Source organism: Benincasa hispida, chromosome 4 (genome assembly GCF_027475165.1).
Source record: "Benincasa hispida cultivar pf3 chromosome 4, pf3_genome.v1.1, whole genome shotgun sequence".
Taxonomy (NCBI): domain Eukaryota; kingdom Viridiplantae; phylum Streptophyta; class Magnoliopsida; order Cucurbitales; family Cucurbitaceae; genus Benincasa; species Benincasa hispida.
Window position 1 is genome coordinate 67883710 of NC_143481.1, and position 23053 is coordinate 67906762.

Sequence of the window (23053 nt, forward strand, 5' to 3'; positions counted from 1 at the left end):
TTGGTCAATCGGTGATTTAAAATGGTACCGCAGTAAGAGGTCTATAGAGATCCTGCTAAACTTTAGATTTGTCAAATAAATCCTAAAATATTAAATTTTGTATCAATTATAACAAGTCAATTCTAAGCCAACTATTATGTTGAGCATGTATTGAATTTTGTGCCTTATAACGAATTTAAAATTTCAATTTTGTATCTAATTTATATGAGTTTAAAAGAATTAAATAGACTAAGATTTTGTTAGACAGAAAATTGAAAGTTTAAGAACATAATAGAAATGTTTTTTAAAGCTTAAAAACTTAATAGACACATTTAAAGTTTAGAGATTAAATAAACACAGTCTAAAGAGCTAGAATATTAAATGTGTAACTTTAATTTTAGTGACAAGATGATTGCATCTATAGTAATTTAAAGACAAATCAAAGTTTAATCTCTTATCAAAATGAAGGCTATGTATATATAAAAGAGGGCAAATTACAGTGTCTACTATACACAAACTACTCATACAAATCATACACAATATGCTATCAGAGTATAAGGCCATAAGAAGACGCAAAAAGAAGCATAAATCTCAATTCACAAGGATTTTGTGATGGAAGAGCTGCTAACCCAGTTGTCAGCTATGACAGATTTAGGCGAAAATGATGGTGGTGTTCTCTTTACAAGCTCGATATCGTCTCCAACGACTCCTATATCGACAACTTTAGCCATCTCGGAACTGGATTTGTCATTCTCAATCTTCCGTAGTTCCTCCACCACTTCTTCTATTGTAGGCCTCAAGTCCCTTTCCTGTTGAAGGCAGCGAAAAGCCAATTCCGCAACTGATGTTGCCTCACTCATAAATTCATGATTCTCGTTGAAACCGAGCTTTGGATCGATCAACTCATTCAATGCCCGACTTTGTATTTTACTCACTGCCATATTGCTCAAGTTGATATCCTGTCGTTTTCTATCTGTGTCAACTGCTCTTAGTGACGATATAAGCTCAATCAAAACCACTCCAAAGCTGTATACGTCGCTCTTTGTAGTGAGTTGATAACATAGGTAGTACTCAGGATCAACATAGCCTGGTGTGCCTTGTGGGGCAGTGGACACGTGAGTTACATTAGTAGGGAATAGCCTTGAAAGGCCAAAATCAGCCACTTTGACAGTGAAGTTCTCATCAAGGAGGATGTTATTGGTTTTGACATCGCGATGGATGATCTCCGAGCGATGGAGGTACATGAGTGCATTTGCTGTTTCAATGGCGATTCGCAGCCGAATTGGCCAACTGAGCAAACCAAGCTTCATCCGAGATCCGTGGAGATGGTCAGCTACAGTTCCATTGGGAATGTATTCATAGACAAGGAGAAGGCCTTGGCTAAATCTGGAGGTGCAGCCATAGAGTTTGACAAGGTTCTTGTGTTGTAAATGAGCAAGAATGTCCACTTCATTCATGAACTGTTCCACACGTTTGCAATTATGTTCATATAAACGCTTCACAGCAACTTCGCGCCCATCAACAAGCTTCCCTGATTACACACAAAGCACAGTCAATCAAACTTTTGAAGACAGAGAAACATAAATTCATGTAGAGTTTGCTCAAACTTTTTGTCCCTTGTTCAATTTTCCTAGAAGTGACAAAATGTTGTAATATGTAAATTTCTATACTTTAAAATGTTTCGAATAAGTTCATAGAATTTAGGTAATTTTAGTTTGGTTCTTGTATCATTTTAAAATGTTTCTTATAGATTTTGATTGTGTGCCTAATAGGTCCCTCTATATCTACTATTAACTTCATTACTTAAACTGAGATTAGACCTATGTACTAGACTGAAGATTAAAAGTTCAAATGCTTATTATAACATTTTTAAAAGTCATAAACTAGATAAAAACAACTTGAAACTTCAAGTTCAAAGACATACTAGAAGCTTATTAAAGTCCAACAACTTAATAAACATACTCCTAAAAGTAAAAGTAAGCTTAGGAACAAAACTTCTAATTTGACATTTGAAAAATGTTCATAACATTATGCATTATGTGTAAACAACCTTAGGTGTTCGACTTTTCTGAAGAAAGTTAGGACTAAGAACTAACATGTTCTTCTATATTATAAGAGTAATTTAACCTAGCACTTGCAATATCTTTAAAAATATCATAACAAAGATGATAGTAGTTTCATACCATAGTAAACAGTGCCAAATCCTCCATCGCCAAGCTCTCGAGAACGGTTAAAATTATCGGTAGCTTTTTCGAGTTCAGCATAATTGAATACTTGAATATCATGGTTGGTGGTAGGTGTCTCAAGATCAGATTTGGAAGAGGGATAAGAAGGAATGCTCTGACTCTGAAAGGAGTTTAAAAGAGGAGGAGGACGCAAATCTTTGTTTGAAATAGGATAAGAAACAGGAGGAGAAGGGCCAGCTTCTTTGCTTACAGATCCAATCGCATATTGCTTCTTTTTTCGAAAACAAAAAAAGATGCAGCATCCTATAATTGTTGCAACCAAACATGCTCCTCCAATTGAAACACCTAATCATATAGAAATAAACAATAATGTTTTCCATAAAAAAACTGCAAAAGCCCTGTTTTTTTCTTGCTTTTTAATCTTCAAACTTTCATATTAATTTCATTTTTTGCTCTTGATATTATGCTTTAGTATCTCAACTTTTCAATATATATATATGGCTCCAAATGTTATCACAGTAGACATCTATTTAGAAGATAAATGAATAAAAACGTATCTATTAAGAGTGAGCATGATAGACCAAAAAACCGAGCAGATTGACCAAAACCGACCTAATCAAAGATGGTCAGTCAGAAAAGAGGAAGGGCTCGTTCGGCATCGGTTTGGGAAAAATCCAAATGACACTTTTGTTAAAAAAAAAAAAAGTTGACGAATAAAACCAACCTAAGGTCGGTTTATACTCCTGTCAAGATTGGTCTAAACATTTACTAAACCAACCATAGTCGGTTCGGTGGTGGTTTGGTCGGAAACCGACTCCGACCAATTGTTGCGTACCCCTAGTATCTATGTCTATTTCCTATTAAATATATTATTCGGACTGAAGTAATGTTTTTATGCCTAAGTTTAGAGACTGAAGTAGAATATTTAAAAGCTTTGGAAAAAAAAAATAAAAATAAGGTTATAGTTTGAGGGATCAAGATATGATTTTGACATGTTGTAATGTGTAAAGGAGACAGTTTTTGTATATATAGATAGATAGATAACATTACGATCAATGGAAAAAAAGCACTGGTTCCTTTTGAGGGGAGGTTAAGAAGGAGATAGGTAGTTGAACTTACCAATGATAAGGCGAGTCGCTGTTTCTTTCTTGGAGTTCCTTGACTCGTCTGCAAATTTTAACAAGACCAAGAAATAATATCAGTTCAAACACAAGTTCACAAAGAATTAACACATAAGGAAAGATAATATGTTGATGGCTAACAACGGTGGGAAACAAACAAAAATGATCTCTCTCTTTTATTTATTTATTTTTTTAATCAACCTAGGGATAGTTTGATGTTAATAGGGTGTTTGGCTCACCAACTTCGTAAGTGGGTGTTAATTGTTAAATAACTAAACTCCATTAACTTCAATAGTACACATTATTGAAGTTTGCACATTTATTGAGGAAAAACTTTATCTTCCCCTCTTCCTCTCTTTTGTACATATATCAAACAACTTCATCTTCATAACTTTATACCCCAAACACGGACTTCTCAACTCCAACATATTAATTTCAGTTTCATAACTCAACTTAGGGTTTCAAACACTCTAAGACATACACTTATTGTTGATTTAAATTATACAGTTCAAGAAAGCCATCAGTAACTTAATTACTATTGTTAAAGCAATTGATAATTAAGCTTCATTAAGTGATCATTTGCTTTTTTATTTTTAATTTTTGGAAATTATGTTTGTTTCACATAATTCTTAATCATAGTTTTCATACTTGGTAGGTAAACATTTGAATTCTTAGTCAAATTCCAAAAACAAAAACTATTTTTTATAACTTTCAAAATTTGGCTTGAATTTTGAAAATACTCTTAAAATGTAACAACAAAGTATAGAAATCAATGGATGGAAATAGTATATATAGGCTTTATTTTAAAAAAAACAATAAAAATAATAAATAAAAATAGTTACCAAACATGGACTAATTTATGCAATTGCAAATGAATTAACATGTTTATCCTTGAGCCAAAGGTGATAATTGGCATAAACTCTGAGATAACGGAGATCCAAATCTCCATATTCAAAATTTGTCATATTGACCAATATAAACATAACTCAAATGACATAAACACATAAACTATCTCGAGCAGTAAGAGAAAAGATGAAACTCCTACTGCCCACCTTGCTTCAAATCTAGCTATTTTTGTGTGGGATGACTCTTTCACTGATTGGCTCGCCTCTCTAATTAATGAGAAGTGTGTGACTTCGCTGGTTATTGAATTTTTTTTCAGAAAAAAGAGAGAAAAAAAAAACCCTTCAAGGTTATGCATCCATGAGAATTGATTAAAGCTCCTGTTTCTGTGACCAATTTACTAATTAGAACTACGTGAATCTTTTGGCATCGGTTTGGCAAGTAGGTGGAGTTGAACTCCACACTTCATTTGGTTCAAAAAGTTCGTGAGCTTGATGACTAAAAAAACATAGAAAAACTCCTTCCACCACTTTAGAATCCTCCAGATTCCACAACTGTTTCAAACTTTATAACTCCACTCCACACCTTGTCCCAAACAGCTCTTAAAATGTTTTAATTCCACCACTTTGTTGGTATATAGTTTTGCGGACCTTTTTGATATTTTTCAAAATTTTCTCCTTCTATAATTCAATGGAAAAAAATATATTGGTTTCTTTTCTCCCTCAAAAGTAACATTAATTTTAAAATCCATAGATCCTAAAAATTTCAAAGATAGTCAAATATGCTATCCAAGTTTAAGAAGTGTTGAATAAATAAATATTTATTTTTATTATTATTTTAGAGATTTGACCTTGACAATTTGATGGATCATATATATTTACAAATTAAACTATATTTAGATGGACTAAGCATTTGAACTCTTTAATTTTATTTAATAGATTTTTTACCCTTTTTTTGTGGACAATAGATCTGTTGCCTTTAGAATATCTTATAGTTTCCAACTATTGTCTTAAAAAGGGTTTCCTAACTTATTAGATAATTTTTCGTTTTAAATAAAATTATTAGATCATTTTTAAAATTAATATATTTGTTAAACTCAAAATCAATTAGGTAAGAGCAAAAGTAAAAACAACTCAATCGACATAAAAAAAAAAAAAAATCAGGACAAGATAATTTTGTTAAGCATAAAATTGAAAGTTCAAAATCACAATATCGTGTCTAATAAATTTAAGAATTAAAAAAATGATTAGGATTGTTCAAGATCTATATTAAATATATAATTTAGGAAAATTATTTCAAATGACAAAGCTAATGAAAATATTTACAAAATATAGTAAAATTTCAGAATCTATCAATGATAGATAGAGATAGACTTTTATCAGTGTCATAGATTCTAAAATTTTGCTAATTTTGATTCATTTTTCTATATTTGAAAACAATCATAGTCTAATATTGTGTCCAATAAATTTAAAAATTAAAAAAATGATTAGGATTATTCAAGACCTATATTAAATATATAATTTATAAGTTATAACTTTTTCTTTTTAGGATATTGGAATGAGAGAATTGTTATCTCTAACTCGAAATAAATATTACAATTATTATGGGGATTTTTTTTTTTCAAAATGTTAAACTACCATTTTAGTCTATACTCTAAAGTTTGTTCAAATTTTGTCCATATACTTGTAATTGTCTAAATTTAGTCCATATATTTTTAGTACATCTTAAATTTTGTACCTCAAAGTTAAATTTTTTTTATTGAACTTGGTTAAATAATAATAATAATTTTCATGAAAATAAATATAATATGTGAATATGTTTTCAAAATTTTTAGTAAAAATTCTAATAGATAATAAAAAGTTTTTAAAAATCAGTAATAAATTAGCATTGAAGATTAAATTTAAGATTTATTGAAAATATATGAAAATATTAATATTGAAAAAAAAAATAGAGAATTAAAATGTTATTTTAACCTAAAATTACTATTATGAGTTGAGATAGGCTCATTTTTTTACCAAAGATTTATGAAGCTTAAGAATATTTTTAAAATTTTAGAAATTTGTTGGCCATAATAGAATATGTAGTCGCTACTTCAACCTATACCTGACATAGAAGACCCAAATCTCTCCCAAAAAAGGAAAGAAAAAAAAATACTTTTAATTTTGAAACATAGGTACATTTAATCCTAAATTTTTAAAACATATCTTTTCAATTTTCAAAATATAATTTTATAGTCCTTATGTTTTAAAAATAGATTTAAAAGGTCTCTACCATGATTTTTTTTATTATTTTAAATTAAAAAATAATTTTGAAAAAAGAAAAATTCTTATAATAGAAAAATCCGAAAATATTTACACTTCAGCAAAAAAAATTCCAAAGGTGTTTGTACTTTTAGAATTTTTTTTTTTTTTTTTGCTACAAAGGTAAATATTTTTGAATATTTAAAAAGGCTGTTGAAAAAAATTGTATATTCTCTTTAAAGTTATTATTTAAAACTTATTTTGTATTTTGAAATATCATATAATAATATAAAATAAGAGAAAAAAAATACTGTAGCAACATTTTAAACCTATTCTTAAAAGTTTGAAAACTAAAAAATTAGGTTTTGAAAACTGAAGGATTAAATATAGGTATCGTAAAAAAAAAAAATGAAAATGTAGATTTGTTGAGACCAGTAGTGCAGGAAGGGTAGAGACGAGGAACACGAGAGAAGCGAAAATGGGAAGAGATCTGAGTGTCCGAGTTTTAATTGTAAGCCGGTATGCGATATCGGGGAAAGAAACGAAGCATATCAGTCAAAATTGATTTAATTTCATATTCATATCAGAATATTGAGTTTGAAGAATCTGTTGTAGAACTGGAAATAACCACTTGTCATTTGGTGATTTGAGTTCTGTGGTGGTGGGATTCAGAGTGCGTACTACTGGAGCTTCGGGGTTGGTTATCTGGTATTGACTTCTCCTTTAGGGTTTGGTGGGGAAAGAAAAAACACCCTTGAAAATATCAACCCAAAAGAAAATTTTAAGGACGGTTCTCAAATTGGATCGCAAACTAAAGAAACTTAGTGTCCACTTTGTATTTAGTACAAACGATGTGATGAATCGTTCGACGAGTGGAAATATCTTGTGGAGCTTGTATAAGTTCGGACTAAGAAATAAGTTGATGACCAAACCTTAATCCTAAATTAACTATGAACCAATTTTAACTATGAACTTCAGTTTCGTCGGGATTATCTTTAGATTTGCATGTGACCAGGGAGATATCTGGGGACATATGGTGCAAGACGGAATTCACTCCTACCCACTTTTAGGGATAGTAGAGAGGTTTGTTCCTTGCAGAACAACTTTTGACCCAACTTACTGATTGAAATATTTGTAAAGTGAGGTAAGTGTTTGACCTTTAGTGGAGTGACTGGATAGTTAACAAATATTGATTAATTCGATTTAAAGAGTTTAGCTAATTAATCTAAGATCTTTGGAGTTAATGATCGATAGGTCCATTAGATCCCCTACTAGTTCACTGACCAAACCTTAAAATAAGGTGATGAGAGAATTTGAAACATTCAAATTCAATTTAAAAGGATTATTAATTATATACGATATAATTAAATGTTTAATTATTAAATTGAATGAAATTGGAGAATGATTATTAATTATATACTGATTAAATATAAATTACATGGGTTTAATAATTTAATATTGGATATTAAATTATTTTAATTAATTAAATTGTTTAATTAAAATTAATTGTTTGAATTAATTTTATTTAATTTGAAATTTTGAATTTTATGAAAATTCAAATTCAAATCAGATTTGTTTTAATTTGATTTTGGAAAATTAAATTAAAAACTAAAAATTGATTAAGTGGGTCTTTCCCACTTAATCCACCTAAATATCCACTCAAATTGGTAGTGGTTTTGGTGTCAAACTATGATGAGTTTGGGGTGCATGCTGAATGTGATACAATCAAATTCATTTAAGTTGAAAGAGAGGACATGTAATTGATGAAGTTCTGAATTTTGCTTTCAACACCAAAAATCAGATTTTCTCTCTAATATTTCCTTCAAATTATCGCTTATTTTGGATCCCACAATCCAATCTAAGGTCCTAGAAGATAGTAGAGAAAATCAAGTGATGGTCTATAAGATGTTGCAAAGGAAATTAGCTAGAATTGAAGATTTGAAGAGTTCAACAAAGGTATATTTCAGAAACCCTCAAGTGATGGTCTACAAGATGTTGCAAAGGAAATTAGCTAGAATTGAAGATTTGAAGAGTTCAACAAAGGTATATTTCAGAAACCCTATTTTCTTGATATAAACATGCTTGCTTGATTACTAAAATTAATGGAATTAGAATGCTTAAGATCCAAATTGCTTTCGCTTGTTGATTATTAACACCAACATGTTCTTCATTCATACCACTAAAATCAGGATTATTTCCAAGGGAAAAGAAATCATTTCAAAGTTCATTGCAGAATTAATGGGAAGTGGAGGAACCCCTACAAACTCTTTTGGGAGAAGTGAATTGAACATCTAATAGGGTAAAGAGAAAGTTTGAGCCTTGATTGAATATCTTCTGGATGAACCAATTCTATATGAAGAAGAATCTATGTTTTCCAAAGAAAAACTCTGAAAAGGATTGTGGTATAGATTGGGCATTGAATGGTACATACCTGAAGGTGTTGATCCACAAGTGGTTTTAAAAGCTCCATCCAAACAATAACAAGTGAATTCACCCAACCTTGGGTCTGAACCACACTGGCCACCCGATTCTTGACACTGGTAACACACGCTATTGTCTATCCTCCACTGCAACTCAAATCCAGATTCCAGAGCTTTTACTAGATTTTTCCCACTTGGATTGCTCTTTAGAGTTTGCATCTCTGATTGAGAGATTGCAACATCAACAACATGGTTGCATCTCATGGTGTTTAAGATACCACTATCGGTATTCTGTGTTACGATGAGGTTAACATAATTTCTGCTGTTTATATTGCAACTAAACTGACCAGGAAGCCTAGGCGGCAAGGATGAACAGTCATAAAGTAGCTTTAGGGGTTGAGTGTTTGAGCTGTAGTAGAAGATATTCGAGTCCAACGTGCTGTTTTTCAAGTACTGTGGACAAGTATTGTTCTCTATTCTAGCTACCTTCAAAATCTGTGTGTTGGTGTCGATCTCGAGAACTCGATAGGCGATGGACTCAATTACGATTTCTACAGTTTCATCTTCGCAGGTCAACTTAAAACTTGGATGGCCACAGTAATCAGGCCGATTCGGACCCCAGAAAGGATAACCGAGATTTGGATATCTGAGGCAGTTCAATGATGAGTTGCAGTTCAAATATTTCTCCTCCTCCTCCTCATCATCACATAAAGTAATCAGTGGTTGGACTAGAACTGTTGCTATGAATGTCAAGACTAGAAGCACGGTTTTAGAGGGACTGGTAGGCATTTTTTTTTTTTTTACAGGGGAATGTAAACTCAGAGCTATGAAATAGAGAAGAATGAATGTAATAGTTTAGTTTCTTATCAGGAATGATGATTTCATTGAAGGACTTTAACGACGTGGGATGTGAAGTTATGTCAAAGAGAAGCTTCCGTAAGTGATACTCTTCCAATGCCAGTCAATCAACGTTTAGCTCAACTAACTTGGTCCAAATACAAATATCCAAATCCTATTTGTCATAACACCTCTATCTCTTTCTCTACCTAGACAGGGGGCTCAAACGAAGAAAAAAGTCTTCCTGCCTTTTAGTCGTCCTAGATAAAAAAAAAATTATCTAAACAAGTAAATAAGATTTTAAAGTCCTTTTTATTTTACTCTCCTAAACTTCTGTAATGGAAAGATTATTATAAGAAGTTAAAACGTACAAAATTTCCCCTCCACACCTAGAAACTCCATTTCAACTTAACTCACCAAGTGAACGCCACAAATCTTGGTCTGACATCATCGATCACTTACTTAAACCCTGTATTTGCAGTACCATCGTTGCTACAGAATAGTGTCTATATATATGTTAACTTTCAAGAAATATGATTTCTTCTGGTGTACTTTGAGGTATGTTATAGTGATATCTTCTATAAATACATATGTTGTTGAGATTTATCAGTGGAGGAAAATGAAAAAATAAAGAGTAGTTCTTGAGTGTGATCATATTACTAAGAGACATTGTTACTAAGAAGCATGAGGTCCTTTCTGTGAAAAGCTAGACAGAATAACCATCATGACTGAGGAAGTTATTAGAAAAGTACCCATTCTTTTCTGGGAAAATCTAGGGGCTTGTTGGAACTGTTTCTGAACCTTTTTTTTTTTTAGAATAAAATTTAGGGGAAATGGTATTTTCTCTGAAATGGCCTTTTAAATTACAATTTTGTTGGCTCTAGTTTCCCCCAAATAGATCATAGATTTACAGTGTTGACTAATGACTACTTCCCAGGATGAAACCTAGATAGAATAGAACCATTGCATTTGCATCAATCTTTAAGAGAAAACAAGAAGAGTTGAGGACAAAGTTTGGGTGCTTACCGGAGGCAGGTGCTTTTTTTGGCACTTGAGCTTTTATTGGCGCTTCAGCATTGGGTGATGAAGAGCAGACTTCAAACCTTTTAGAAGGCAGTTGTGATTGGCAGTAGCAACTTGTTTGATTCGAAAGCAAGTCATAACCACAAACACTTCCATGAACATTGCAGCTTCTACATATTTCAGTATCTACCTTCGATTTTGAGTTAAACTCTGCTTTGATATGTTGCGCTACCGTAGACAGATTACCAAGATGGTCTAACAACCATGGTGCAATTGGCACTAATAAACTTATGCAATATGCATCAGCCTTAAGGTTTTTGTTTTCAGATGGTATGCCGGCAAAATCAGTTATTGAACAAATATGTTTGTCTGGGATTTGGGGTTCCCTGCAGTCAACTGCAGGAATGAAAGCATGGATGGATTTGGAGGAAATATTGCGTTTTGGCGAACAAAATCCTTTTGAAAAGTCGATTTCAGCTATTATAAGAATTTGATCGTACATACTAAAACCCAGGAGTTGGTAATTTTCCCCCCAAATTTCTATGGTTGTGCGTGCGGGCTCTCTCTCGCAATCGACCTTCATGAACTCAGGATAATAACAATTCCCTGCTCCATTATTTATCCAGAGAGGAAATCCATTCGGAGGAATACTCTCGCACTTTGGCGGATCTTTGCAGTTCAAGTACCAGTCATATTCACCATAAGCAGAGGCCAGAATAAGCAGGAGGAAGAAAGGCAAATAGAGGCCAAGAAGAAAAAACAGAAACGATCTGGGATTGATCTCCATTGGAGAGACTGATTGATTATGGATGATGTGAAATTTTGTAAATTAGAGATGAAAACATGATATAGGAATGAATGAGAAACAAAATTTGAAGCGAAGTCGTGTAGAAATGGAACCTGGAAGCTGGTCGACGCACAGTTGACTTCATAATTTTGGTCTTTCTTCTGCATTTCAGACTCTTCCTTTTTCTGAAAACATGAAATTTGACTCACTTCCATCTCCACACTTTTTCTTTCTCCTTGTTTTTCCATTTCTTTTTTACATTTCTGTTAAATCATTAATCATCCCTCTCTAAAAATAAACTAATCCACGTAAATTTGTGCGCTAACACGATCCACATCCTTTTTCGATCTTCATTTTTTTTACATTTTGTTGTGCTTTTTAAATGAATATTACGGTGAATGGAGAATGAATATTGTCATAGACATGACCATTCTATTAAACCTACAATAGATATTGTTATACTTGACGCGATACTGTGTAAAATACCATAATACATTTTAATGTAAGAAGAATGTTAGATTTCATTTTTTTAGTGCGGATCATTAATTATTTAAGGGGTTGAGATTAGATCAATCATTTAAAATAAAAAAATAATTCTTTACTCCATTTAATGATTGATGGACTATTTACTTCTTTTATTTATAAGTTGAGGATTTTTCTTTTCTTTTCTTGGGTGTGGTTTTTGAATTTAGATTAATATAGGCATTGAGAATGTTGAAAAATATTCTATACAAATAAATAATATAGTTATTAACTCGAAAATTCTTATAATTAGAAAAATCTCAAAAATATTTAATCTTTATAATTTATATATCCATCTTTTTATTTGCTAAATAAGAATGATTTTTTTTTTAAAGAAAAATGTGAAACAAAATTCAAATTTTTCTATCACCTTTATTTGTATCTGAATGGGATAGTGCATTGTCTTTCTTGGTTTTTGGCCCATGATTTACTCTATCATTATTTCTAGTCACAAAGTCATGACTACGCTATTTGGATTATTTCTTTCAAATTAATATGTCAATTCAATCTTTTCCTTTTGTTTTAAATATTATGGTGTGAACATTGGACTAAAGAATTAATTACGAGTGAAAGTTGATAAATGGTTTTGTCATGAATATAACTGATTTTATTCATTCTTCTACTGATTTGAATCAAGATTGAACGAATCAATGAAATTGATTGAACTGAATTGAAGAACAAATGTTGTTGAATTTGATTTCAGAGGCACTCAAAAGAATGTAGAATTGCAATTCCTTTATGGGTTTATATGACTTGATTGGTTCATTCTCAATGCAATTTTGAGTCTATTGGTTGAAACTTCTCAATAAGATTTTAGTATATCATCAATATTTTCTTAAAAGTAAATAAACAAAAAATAATAATAAAGAAATAGAAATATCTTTAAGCAAGAAATAGAATCAAGTCAACAAACCATGCAAAGTGACAGAACAAGACTCCCTCTCACCTTATATTTCAATATATTATTATTATTACTATACTTAAAAAAAATCAATTAAAATTTCATTTTCATTTTAATAAGTTTATATCATCACATTTTTATCTAGACGATTATGTGAAACTTAAACTAGATCAAGGTTGATTAATTATAAAGACATCAAGGTTATATTTGATAATTTCAGTATAGAGTTGATGGTGTAGTTTGGATGGACAACCGATAGGGTGGATCTCAATGTTGGTGAGACAATTTTCTTAGTTGGCTTTGTTTTATGATTGAGGCAGGTATGAACTCGATATCTTTTTATTACTTTTCTCAAAAGAAAAAAAGGATCGATTTAGCATAATCATACGAAAGACTAATATAAAACAGTAGGCTAACTAAATTATAAAAGCAAGTCTAGATAAAAATCTCAGCATAGAATTTTTTTAGTTTGGTGGCATTTGTATTCTAACCTGGGCATTGTAATGTGGTTTTGTATGGCCTCATTAGAACAGTTGTTTTTTCATCTTTTCCTTTTGTGCTGGAGAATTCTTCTTCTCTTAAAGTAGATAATGTGTTCTGGTTTTTTGTTTTTTTCTTTGATTCTCTTCTTTAATTTGTGGAGTGTTGAGTTTATTTAGTCCTTTTTTTTGTTTTATATATATATATATAAATTTTGCCTAAAAAAAGAGATAGAAAGGGGATAAACCTTTTTTAAAATGTTTACTTTCTTACTTTAAAGAAATTTATAAAAGTAATTATAATTGTCACATTAACATTAAAATATCAAAAAATTAATTTTAAAATGCTATATGTCATCTTTGGTTAACTCACGAATGGAAAATTAACATTACTGTTTTGAAGTAATTAAATTTTCAGAGACTAAGTCGGATTTTAAAATATTAAAGTCCAGAGAAAAATCATTATTAAAATATTCATTGACCACAATTGTAAAATTCTTTTACTTTTACTTTGAAATATAGAATATGGATTTTCTAGCGTAGTTATTTATCCTTTCTCGCTTCTATAATTATTGTTTAGGGATAAATTGCAAAAACCACCTTTTAAGGTACGGTGGTAATTATAATTATACCCCCAACTTTTAATTATAAGAATTGGGCTCTTAAACTTTTATGAGTGTTAAAATTGGAACGGAAACTTACCATAATTTTAGAATTTGAACCCACAAATGCTAAAATTTGAACTCTCAACTTAAACAAATGATATAATTTATACAATTATGTAGGTTTGAAGGTTCATTTGGATTTAATTTAACACTCATATAAGTTCGAGGGCTCAACTTTTAAAATTGAAAGTTCAAGGGTGTAATTGCAATTGTCGCTATACTTCAGGATAGTTTTTTTTTTTAATCTTTCATTATTATTATTATTATTATTATTATTATTATTATTATGGCTTAATTACTATTTTGGTTCTTGTACTTTTGATTTTTGTTTATTTTGGTCTCTATATTTTCAAATTTTATTCATTTTGGTTCATATACTTAAAAAAAAATGTTCATTTTAACCTTCATGCTTTCAACTTTGGTTCATTTTGGTCATTGAGCTTTTAAAAATGGTGATCATTTTTATCCTTTAAAAGTAAAAATGAAGGGACCAAAATGACAACTTTTTAAAAGTATTTGAAAGAAAATGAACCAAAATTAAAAGTATAAGGACTAAAATGAATATTTTTAAAGTATACAAACCAAAATGAAATAAAGTTAAAAATATAGGGACCAAAATAAACAATTTAAAAATATAAGAATCAAAATTAGAAATATAGACCAAGATAAACAATTTAAAAATATAAGAATCAAAATTAAAAATATAGAGACTAAAGTAGAATTTAGACCTCTTGCTATTATTATTATTATATTATTATTATGAGTTCTACGGCTGATGCCATTTCAATTTGTACACTTATTTTGTCCTATGTGCATAAATATTTACGTAAATATCATATATGCAAAATGCTTTCATCATAATTATTTACTTTATCATCGTAATTATTATTTAATAGTTTAGACGCACAATTTCAATTATGAGAAGTAAATTCCTAAAGAAAAATATTGCTACCTGCACATTGAGTTTTATTCCGTAATTTTTAAAACGTCTATTTTAGTCTATAAACTTTTAACTTGTGTCTATTCTAGTCTTTACTGTTAATTCTCTGGTACTTAGTTATCGGATTGGTAATGTGACATCTAGGTTAAATTTTTTTAAAAAAAAAAATTATTTATTTTCTCTTAATCATTACTCTTCTTCAAAGTTATACCTCCCTTAACACCCGTGTATGAATCTTGAAATCATTATATGGGTTCTCTTGATCAGCAATCCATTTGTTCCACTTTTTCATCCTCATTTCTTTGCATAGTTACTGATTATTGGTGACTGTTCTCTTCTTCTCAACCATTTTCTATGATTTTTCTATTACGATTTTTCCCTCTCATCTCTCTCTAAAAAGTTGCAGAAAAATCAAAACATCTTTCTATATCTCAAAAAGTACAAAAATATAAGCTTTAAGTTTCCCCCTTTCCTTCCTTTAAAAAGCTTTAAATTAAAAACATTTTTATGAGAAGTCACTCAAGCATAATGCCACGCGCCACAAAACGACCCTAAAATTTTCACAAAAACTCCCTATCATTAGCCAAGGGGGAGCCTTGAAGCCCTGCGAAGTCCCAAAGATATGCAGGCACGCCCCTTGTGCGCATCATGCCAGACACGACATATGCGCGCGCTCCATGCTAGGTGCATGCCTCATATGCATCGTACATAAGCCCCTGCATGTGTGCCTTAATCGAACACCAAGCATGCCCTGTTGCGCGTCCTTGCCACAAGCATTGCGTGTGCGCCTCATGTACACACGCTCATACTCCAGCTGCTTGGTGAACACCCTAAATGCCTCTCTCATGTCCCAGACAAGCCCATAATAAAAGGTGCTAGACAATACCAATGCCTACGTCAAGTATCTAAAAGACCTTAGACAGGGCCAGTGAGTGCTAGAAAGCCCTCAGACACGTCTAAAAGGGCCTAGACAACCCCACACAGCGTTGAAAGCTTCTAGAAGGCCCTAGACCCATCTAGAAGGCATAAGGACATGCTGGAAGATGTTGGAATACGTCAGAACATTCTGAACCCCTTTAATGACGATCATAGGCCGACATTGTCTAGATATGTCTAGAATGTTTTAGAGAAGGATTTATTGTACAAAGAAATGAGTAAAAGCACCTAGATAGGCCCACAACTGACCTCCTAAGATGATTAGAACCTTCCACCGAGTTGGTGGAGGCCTTCTAAAGTCGGTGTCCATGTCTACAAGGGGCTCATTTGTACATTCTCAAGAAATACATACATTCTCCTAAACTCGTGTGCATACCCTTTCTTGTCTTTTTTCGAATTTCCTTGTGTCATAGCAAAACTTAAAACTCTATGGCTTACTTGGAATGTCTTAGCCACTGATTTCACCCAAGTGTCACGCGTTTGGTTGCTTGCAAACAAAAACCACGTGACAGGTGACATCAGAGCAACGGTTTCAAGACCTAGGTACCTTCTACATTCTTGCTGGCCACTAAGGAAGGACATACTTCACCCGTAGAGGAAGTCATCGAGGGACCAATCACTGAGGATGCAAGGAGAATCATTCTCTAACCAAACGCTCAAAATCTAAGGGCCCCGCGGTAAGAGAGCATGTTGATGCTCGCCTTGCCAACTTTGAACAAGGATTGGAGGATGTTCAACTCACGGTTGGTAGGCTGAGTGATGACTATGAAGGGCTAGCCCAAGAGAATGTCGAGATCACCTTGGTAGCTAATGAAATGATCGAGGAACTCGAACGGTCTTTCAAAAGGGAGCTTGATGCATTAGTGACCGAGGTAGCCGATCTTAGCAAGTTTGTTGAAGGTAACGTCCATGATCTTCATACTGAAATAAACATTGTTCGGATCGAGAGTGGGGTACCTCAAGATGCTAGTGGCTCCACTTCCACTAACAACTATCACATTGCGTATAGTGCCCCTGGCCTCAAGGTCCCTAAGTCAGACACCTATAATAGTACCTGTAATGTTGCTCTAATAGAGAACTTCTTGTTCGGACTTGAACAGTATTTCGAAGCTTTAAGGGTGTTCGATGATAGAGCTCGAATAAGTAATGCCCCTACGATCCTACGGGATGCTGCACAACTATGATGGCGAAGGAAACACGTTGAACATGAGTGTAGCTTGTGCAACATTAGCACATGGGAACAAATCCTGTTCATAATGGTAAAATGGTGATCTTGACCCAGCTGTGATTACGAACAACCTATGAAGGATTGACTTACTGATTATGGTTATATCAAGTGAACATAATATATCTACAGTGAAGGGAGTTCAACTATGGGCTATAGTAGAGTGACCCATTAGTTAACGAATGAGGATTAATTCGGTATAATGAGTTTAGCCGATTAATCTCAGATCGTTAGAGCTCATGATCTGTAGGTCCGTGAGGTCCCCCTACTAGCTCGTAAATGGATAAGCTTTAGAGTAGCATGATAAGTTAATTTGAAGCGTTCAAATTAGAATTAAACGGAATAGGAGAATTTATATTTAAATATGATTTAAATATATGAAAGTGGATTTGTGTAAAAATTAATTAATATTCAATATTAAATTAATTAAAATTATTTAAATGATTATTTATTAATTTTATAAAAAAATTAATTTATGAATTAATTTTATAAAATTAATAATATTTTCAATTTTAAAATCAAAATTGATTTTGAAATCATTTTTTGATGAAAATAGAAAAATTGGAAAATTGCACAAAATGGAAAAATGTTTTTTTCCATTACCATCTTCAACTAGCTCACACAAAACCCATTGACATTTTCTTCAATTACTCCAAGCATGAGCCGCATCTCATGCTCATGCAGTCATCTTCTTTGCATGTTCATCTGCAATAAATAAAGAAGATTGGAGAGGAATTGAGGCATGCATTCAAAGGATTTTTACTGAAGAATCGGGCAGAAGAATTGTTCTTTTGTAGCAGTGAGCTTCACTCCTAATTTCTGTCCGTTCAAGCTGTTCTTGAGTCCCAAAACTCATTCTAAATCTCCAAGAGGATAGTGGAGAAGATCTTGAGGTAGTTCACGACAATTTTTGGAGAAGACAACTATTGAGGATCAAGATCTTAAAGGGTTCTACAAAGGTATGACTTCAAACCCTCTTATATTAGATGAGCATGCTTTAGTTTTTGCCAAAATTAATGAATTAGAATGCTTATTGATCCTTGTTACTTCTGCTGCATGTTGTATACTCTTACAATTGGTATCAGAGCATCATATAAGCATTCAATTCAATTTAATTTTGGTGTGGTGGGTGTTTTTCATTAGATATATGAAACTGATGCACTAATATGGTTTTCTCAATTTTTGGCATTTTATTTCTCTTTATTTTCTTAATTAAATTTGTAATTGTCTCTTGATTCATGAGCTTATATGTGTTATCAAGAGTCTTTAATTTATTTGGAGTCATTAAAGTTGAAATTAAGATGTAATTGAAGAAACAAGTGAAGAAGGCCGAGCTGCAGATTCCAGTTTTTTAGCTTCTACTAAAAAATCTTCGTTGAGGTTTAAATGCTAGACGATTGTCTAGCTCTAGGTGCTAAACGATGTGAAGAAAAGCTAGACGATTATGTAGCTACAGCCGTTGGTCGTTGTGATGTTGTGCGCTAAACGATCGTGTACTTGCGGGAGCTAAATGATGCGTTGAAATGCTATATGATAGCACTACACAATTGTGTAGCTTTGCATGAGAGCTAAATGATGCGTTGAAGTGTTATGCGATGGCACTACGCGATCATCTAGATGCGGCACTAAACAATGCATTGAAGTGCTATACAATGACACTACACGATCGTGTAGTTGCGGCATACACTAAACGATGACAAGAGGCACTATGCGATGATGATAAGCGATATGTAGCTCTACTCGGGCACTAAACGATGGCACTATACGATAGATGGAAGACACTAAGCGATCGTGTACCTCTACTTGACACTAGTCGATCGTGCTAGACGATAGACTCTAGAGCTACACGATTAGCCTTAGCGAGATTTTGAGCTTGGATCGAGAGCAGCCAGTTCGACCGATTTTCTCGAGATCCAATATAGTTCAGCCTCAAAGGGTTTTTGGCTGGTCAGGTTTAGACTTTATTGGTCCGGTTCAGACTTATCCAGACCGGTTCAAGTTGCTTAAGTTTGGTCTGGAGCGGTTCAGAGATGGTTTTTGAAGCTATTTGTAATAATTAGGCTTTTGTTTGCTTGTTTATGCCAAAACTAAAACCATATCAGTTTATGTTTAATTGTTTATGCATGTAATGTATGTAATAATTAAATAATTCATGTATACGCATACAATATGATATGTAGATTTAAAACCCCACCATAGGAAGTATGTTACATGCATTGAAAGTATGTCGTAAAATGTTATAATATATAGTATGCATATTGGGGTTTCTTTTATTTAATATAATAGTAATATTAGATATTGAATGCGTTTGTTGAATGTTGTGGATGTTTAGTATGTCCAAAATTTTGTAAGTTGTTATAAAATTGGGTTAGACATTTAAAATCCATAACAAAGAACAGTTGCATGCTCACTTAGGTTAACAACTAGTTTTAATCGTTAAAATAGATTGTTACCTTATAAAATTTGGTTACAAACTCAAATCGGTTCATAAATCTGTCTAAGGTTGGAAGTACTTAAGCGGTTTATGGAACACCTCCTACCTGGGGATTATGACCGAAAGATTGAGCATTGTTAACTGATTTTATGAGCTTGCGTGAGCGATGTGAGGTAATAAAATGGTTTATCACCTAGACATTGTAGGTTAAAATCCAATTATAAGCGTTATACTTGGATAAACCACTTAGACTTAGGTTGTTTAAATTTAGCTGTTATACCTAAGTAAATACCCAAACACATAGAACACTTCAGTAAGAGCTTAACAATATATTCGATATATAGTTATTAGCTCTCACGTCCTCAAGAGTTCACACCGTGTGATCCATGCTCGGCTTCATGTCGCTTTTACCACGACTGCTTCATTCGGAAAGTATTTGCATGGGTCAATAACAAGGTGAATGAGGGAAGTAGTTCATAGTAAGTGGGTGAAGGAAATGTGTCAACATTGTCCTACGGTCTCCTCCATTAGTTTGAACCATGAGATTCCTATGTTGCGTCTGTTGTAGTTTTTAGGCGGTACTAACTAGTCGTTAACCGCGGCGATCCCCTCGGAGGATTGTAACATAGGATTCGAATAACCCAGGCTTAAGTAAAATGAATAGGGTCTTATAGTTCCGTCTTGGGTATTGTCTTATATTTCGGGGGCATATTCATACCGTTCTATAAGATCTAAAAATGGCGGGTCACACTTACAAGAATTACTAATTGTTAGTAAAGATCTTGACCGAAAACGATAACCAAAAAAACTATAAGAACAAAGAGTTATTCTGATATAATTTTTGGTCAAGAATTGTCTTGCTTTTGTGAAGGAATTCTTGACTGTCCCTTGGTAGCAATTGTTCTAAATCACTAAAGTATCGTTGCAAATAAATAAGGATTTATTGGGTGCTTTATTATTTTGCTAAAAATGGATTTAGATGCATAATTACTTAATAGAGTTTGTTTAAAATGTTTCAGCAATGTCGAATTCAATCATACAATTGCTAGCTTTCAATTAATTTAATGGTGAAGGATATTCAAATTGGAAATCCAACATCAATACGATATTAGTTGTGGATGATTTGAGATTTGTGTTGATGGAGGAATGTCCTCTGGTTCCCAGTATAACAGTGAACCGAAATGTTTGGAACATCTATGATATGTGAGTAAGGGCTAATGAGAAAACTCGGACCTACATCTTAGCAAGTATATCTGATGTACTTAATAAGAAACATGAGATTATGCCCACCGGCCATGAGATAATGGCGTTGCTTTAAGAGATGTTTGGGCAACCGTCATCCTCTGTTCGACATGAAGCCATTAAGTATGTCTACGTTACGCACATGAAAGATGGAACCAACATAAGAGAACATGTTCTCGATATGATGGTCCATTTTAATATTGCGGAAGCTCATGGGGCGATGATAGATGAGACGAGTCAAGTTAGTATGATATTGGAATCTCTCTCGGAGAGTTATCTGTCATTCAGAACCAATGCTGTTACAAACAGAATACTTATAATTTGACCACGCTATTGAATGGGTTACAAACATATCAGTTAATGATGAAACTGAAGAAAAAAGAAATAAATGTTGTTTCTAAACCTAAGAAGTTTTATAAAGGGTCTATGTCTGGAACGAAACCCACTAATAATAAGAAGTATGTTCCTTGATCTTTGAAAGACAAAACCGTACAAATGAAGAAGAAAGGAAAATGGAAAAAGAAACCCACTGCTAAGAAAAACAAAAACAAAACTCCCAAAGGAAAATGTTTCCATTGCGGAGAAGATGGACACTAGAACCGTAACTACCCAAAGTATTTGGCTGAAAAGAAAGTAAAAATGACAAAACAAGGTAAATCTGATTTACCAGTTGTTGAAACATGTCTACTGGAGAATACTCACCTTACCTGGATATTGGATTCAGGCGCTGCTAATCACGTTTGCACTTTTCTACAGGAAACTAGTTCTTGGAGAGAACTTTGTGAAGTCATTTCAGCTCAAGCAGTGGAAGATGTTAACCTGTTTTTTGGAGATTTTTTTTATCTTACTTAGGAATGTATATTATGTACCTAAGATGAAAAAAACTTGATCTCAATTTCCTGTCTGCTAGAAAACATATACAGAATATCTTTTGAATGTAATGAAGTGTTTGTTTATTCAAGAGGTGTTCATATTTGTTCTGCAAGACTCGAAAATAACTTGTACATATTAAAACCAACTGAAGCAAGAGCCATTTAAATATAGAGATGTTTAAAACGATTGAGACTCAAAATAAGAAGCGAAAAATTTCTCCCAACACCTATCTTTGGCACTTCAGACTTGGTCACATTAATCTCAATAGGATTGAGAGATTGGTTAAAAGCGGTCATCTAAATCAGCTAGAAGATAGTTCTTTACCTCCATATGAATCATGTCAGGGAAAAGTGACAAAAAGATCTTCGTGCCAAAGAGCCTCTCGAACTTATACATTCAAACTTATGTGGTTCGATGAATGTTAAAGCTCGAGGAGGCTATCGATATTTCATCAGTTTTATTTATGATTACTCTAGATATGGCTACATTTACTTAATCAGTCATAAGTCTAAAACTCTTGAAAAGTTCAAAGAATTTAAGGGTGTAACTAAAAATTTGTTAAGTAAAAGAATTAAGACACTTCGATCTGATTGAGGTGGTGAGTATATGGATTTACAATTCCAGAACTATCTAATAAATCATGAAATTCAATCCCAGCTCACAGCACCTAGAACACCACAACAAAATGGTGTTGCAGAAAGGAGAAATCAAACCTTATTAGACATGGTCCGATCTATGATGAGTTATGCTCAGTTATCTCAATCCTTTTGGGGGTATGCAGTACAGACTGCAATATTTATTCTAAACGTTATTCCTTCAAAAAGTGTTTCAGAAACACCGTATAAATTATGGAAAGGATGCAAAACTAGTTTATGTCATTTCCAGATCTGGGTTTGTCCAACACATGTGTTAGTACAAAATTCTAAGTAATTGGAAACACGTTCGAAATTATGCCTTTTTGTAGGATACTCCAAAGAAACAAAAGGAGGATTTTTTTATGATCCCCAAGAAGATAAAGTATTTATATCGACAAACGCTACATTCTTGGAAGAAGATCATATAAAAAATCATCTACCTTGCAGTAAACTAATATTACAAGAAATGACTAAAGATGCCACAGAAACATCAACAAGAGGTGTTGATCAAGCTGGTCCATCAACAACTATTGTTGTCCCGTCACGTCCATCCCAAGAGTTGAGGTTGCCTTGACATAGTGGGAGGGTTATTCAACAACCTGAACATTATATGAGTTTAATAGAAACTCAAAACATCATACAGGATGATGGTTTAGAGGATCCATTAACAGAAACTCAAAACATCATACAGGATCATGAAATAGGGCAGTGAGTTTTTGCTGTCCTCTGTGTATTTTTTTCTCCTTTAGAGCTCAATTTGGAGCC

At 32.8% G+C, this 23053-nt stretch overlaps 1 protein-coding gene and 1 long non-coding RNA gene across 3 annotated transcripts; one reads left to right on the plus strand and one right to left on the minus strand.

The window, feature by feature from the left end:
• Positions 1-433: 433 nt before the first annotated feature.
• Positions 434-11788, minus strand: LOC120075627 (LEAF RUST 10 DISEASE-RESISTANCE LOCUS RECEPTOR-LIKE PROTEIN KINASE-like 1.2). 2 transcript variants are annotated; one of them, XM_039029196.2, is made up of 4 exons: positions 10653-11788; positions 3285-3332; positions 2163-2510; positions 434-1510 (listed from the first exon to the last, which is right to left on the minus strand). In XM_039029196.2, the coding sequence occupies exons 1-4, from the start codon at positions 11434-11436 to the stop codon at positions 576-578; spliced, it is 2115 nt and encodes a 704-aa protein (XP_038885124.1). In that variant the 5' UTR covers positions 11437-11788; the 3' UTR covers positions 434-575. The 2 variants fall into 2 exon arrangements, with proteins under 2 accessions (XP_038885124.1, XP_038885125.1); XM_039029197.2 differs by lacking the exon at positions 10653-11788 and adding an exon at positions 8801-9742.
• Positions 8077-11656, plus strand: LOC150036911 (uncharacterized). Its single transcript, XR_016528897.1, has 2 exons — positions 8077-8412; positions 8559-11656. It is a non-coding gene; the product is annotated as an uncharacterized LOC150036911 (long non-coding RNA).
• Positions 11789-23053: the final 11265 nt, after the last annotated feature.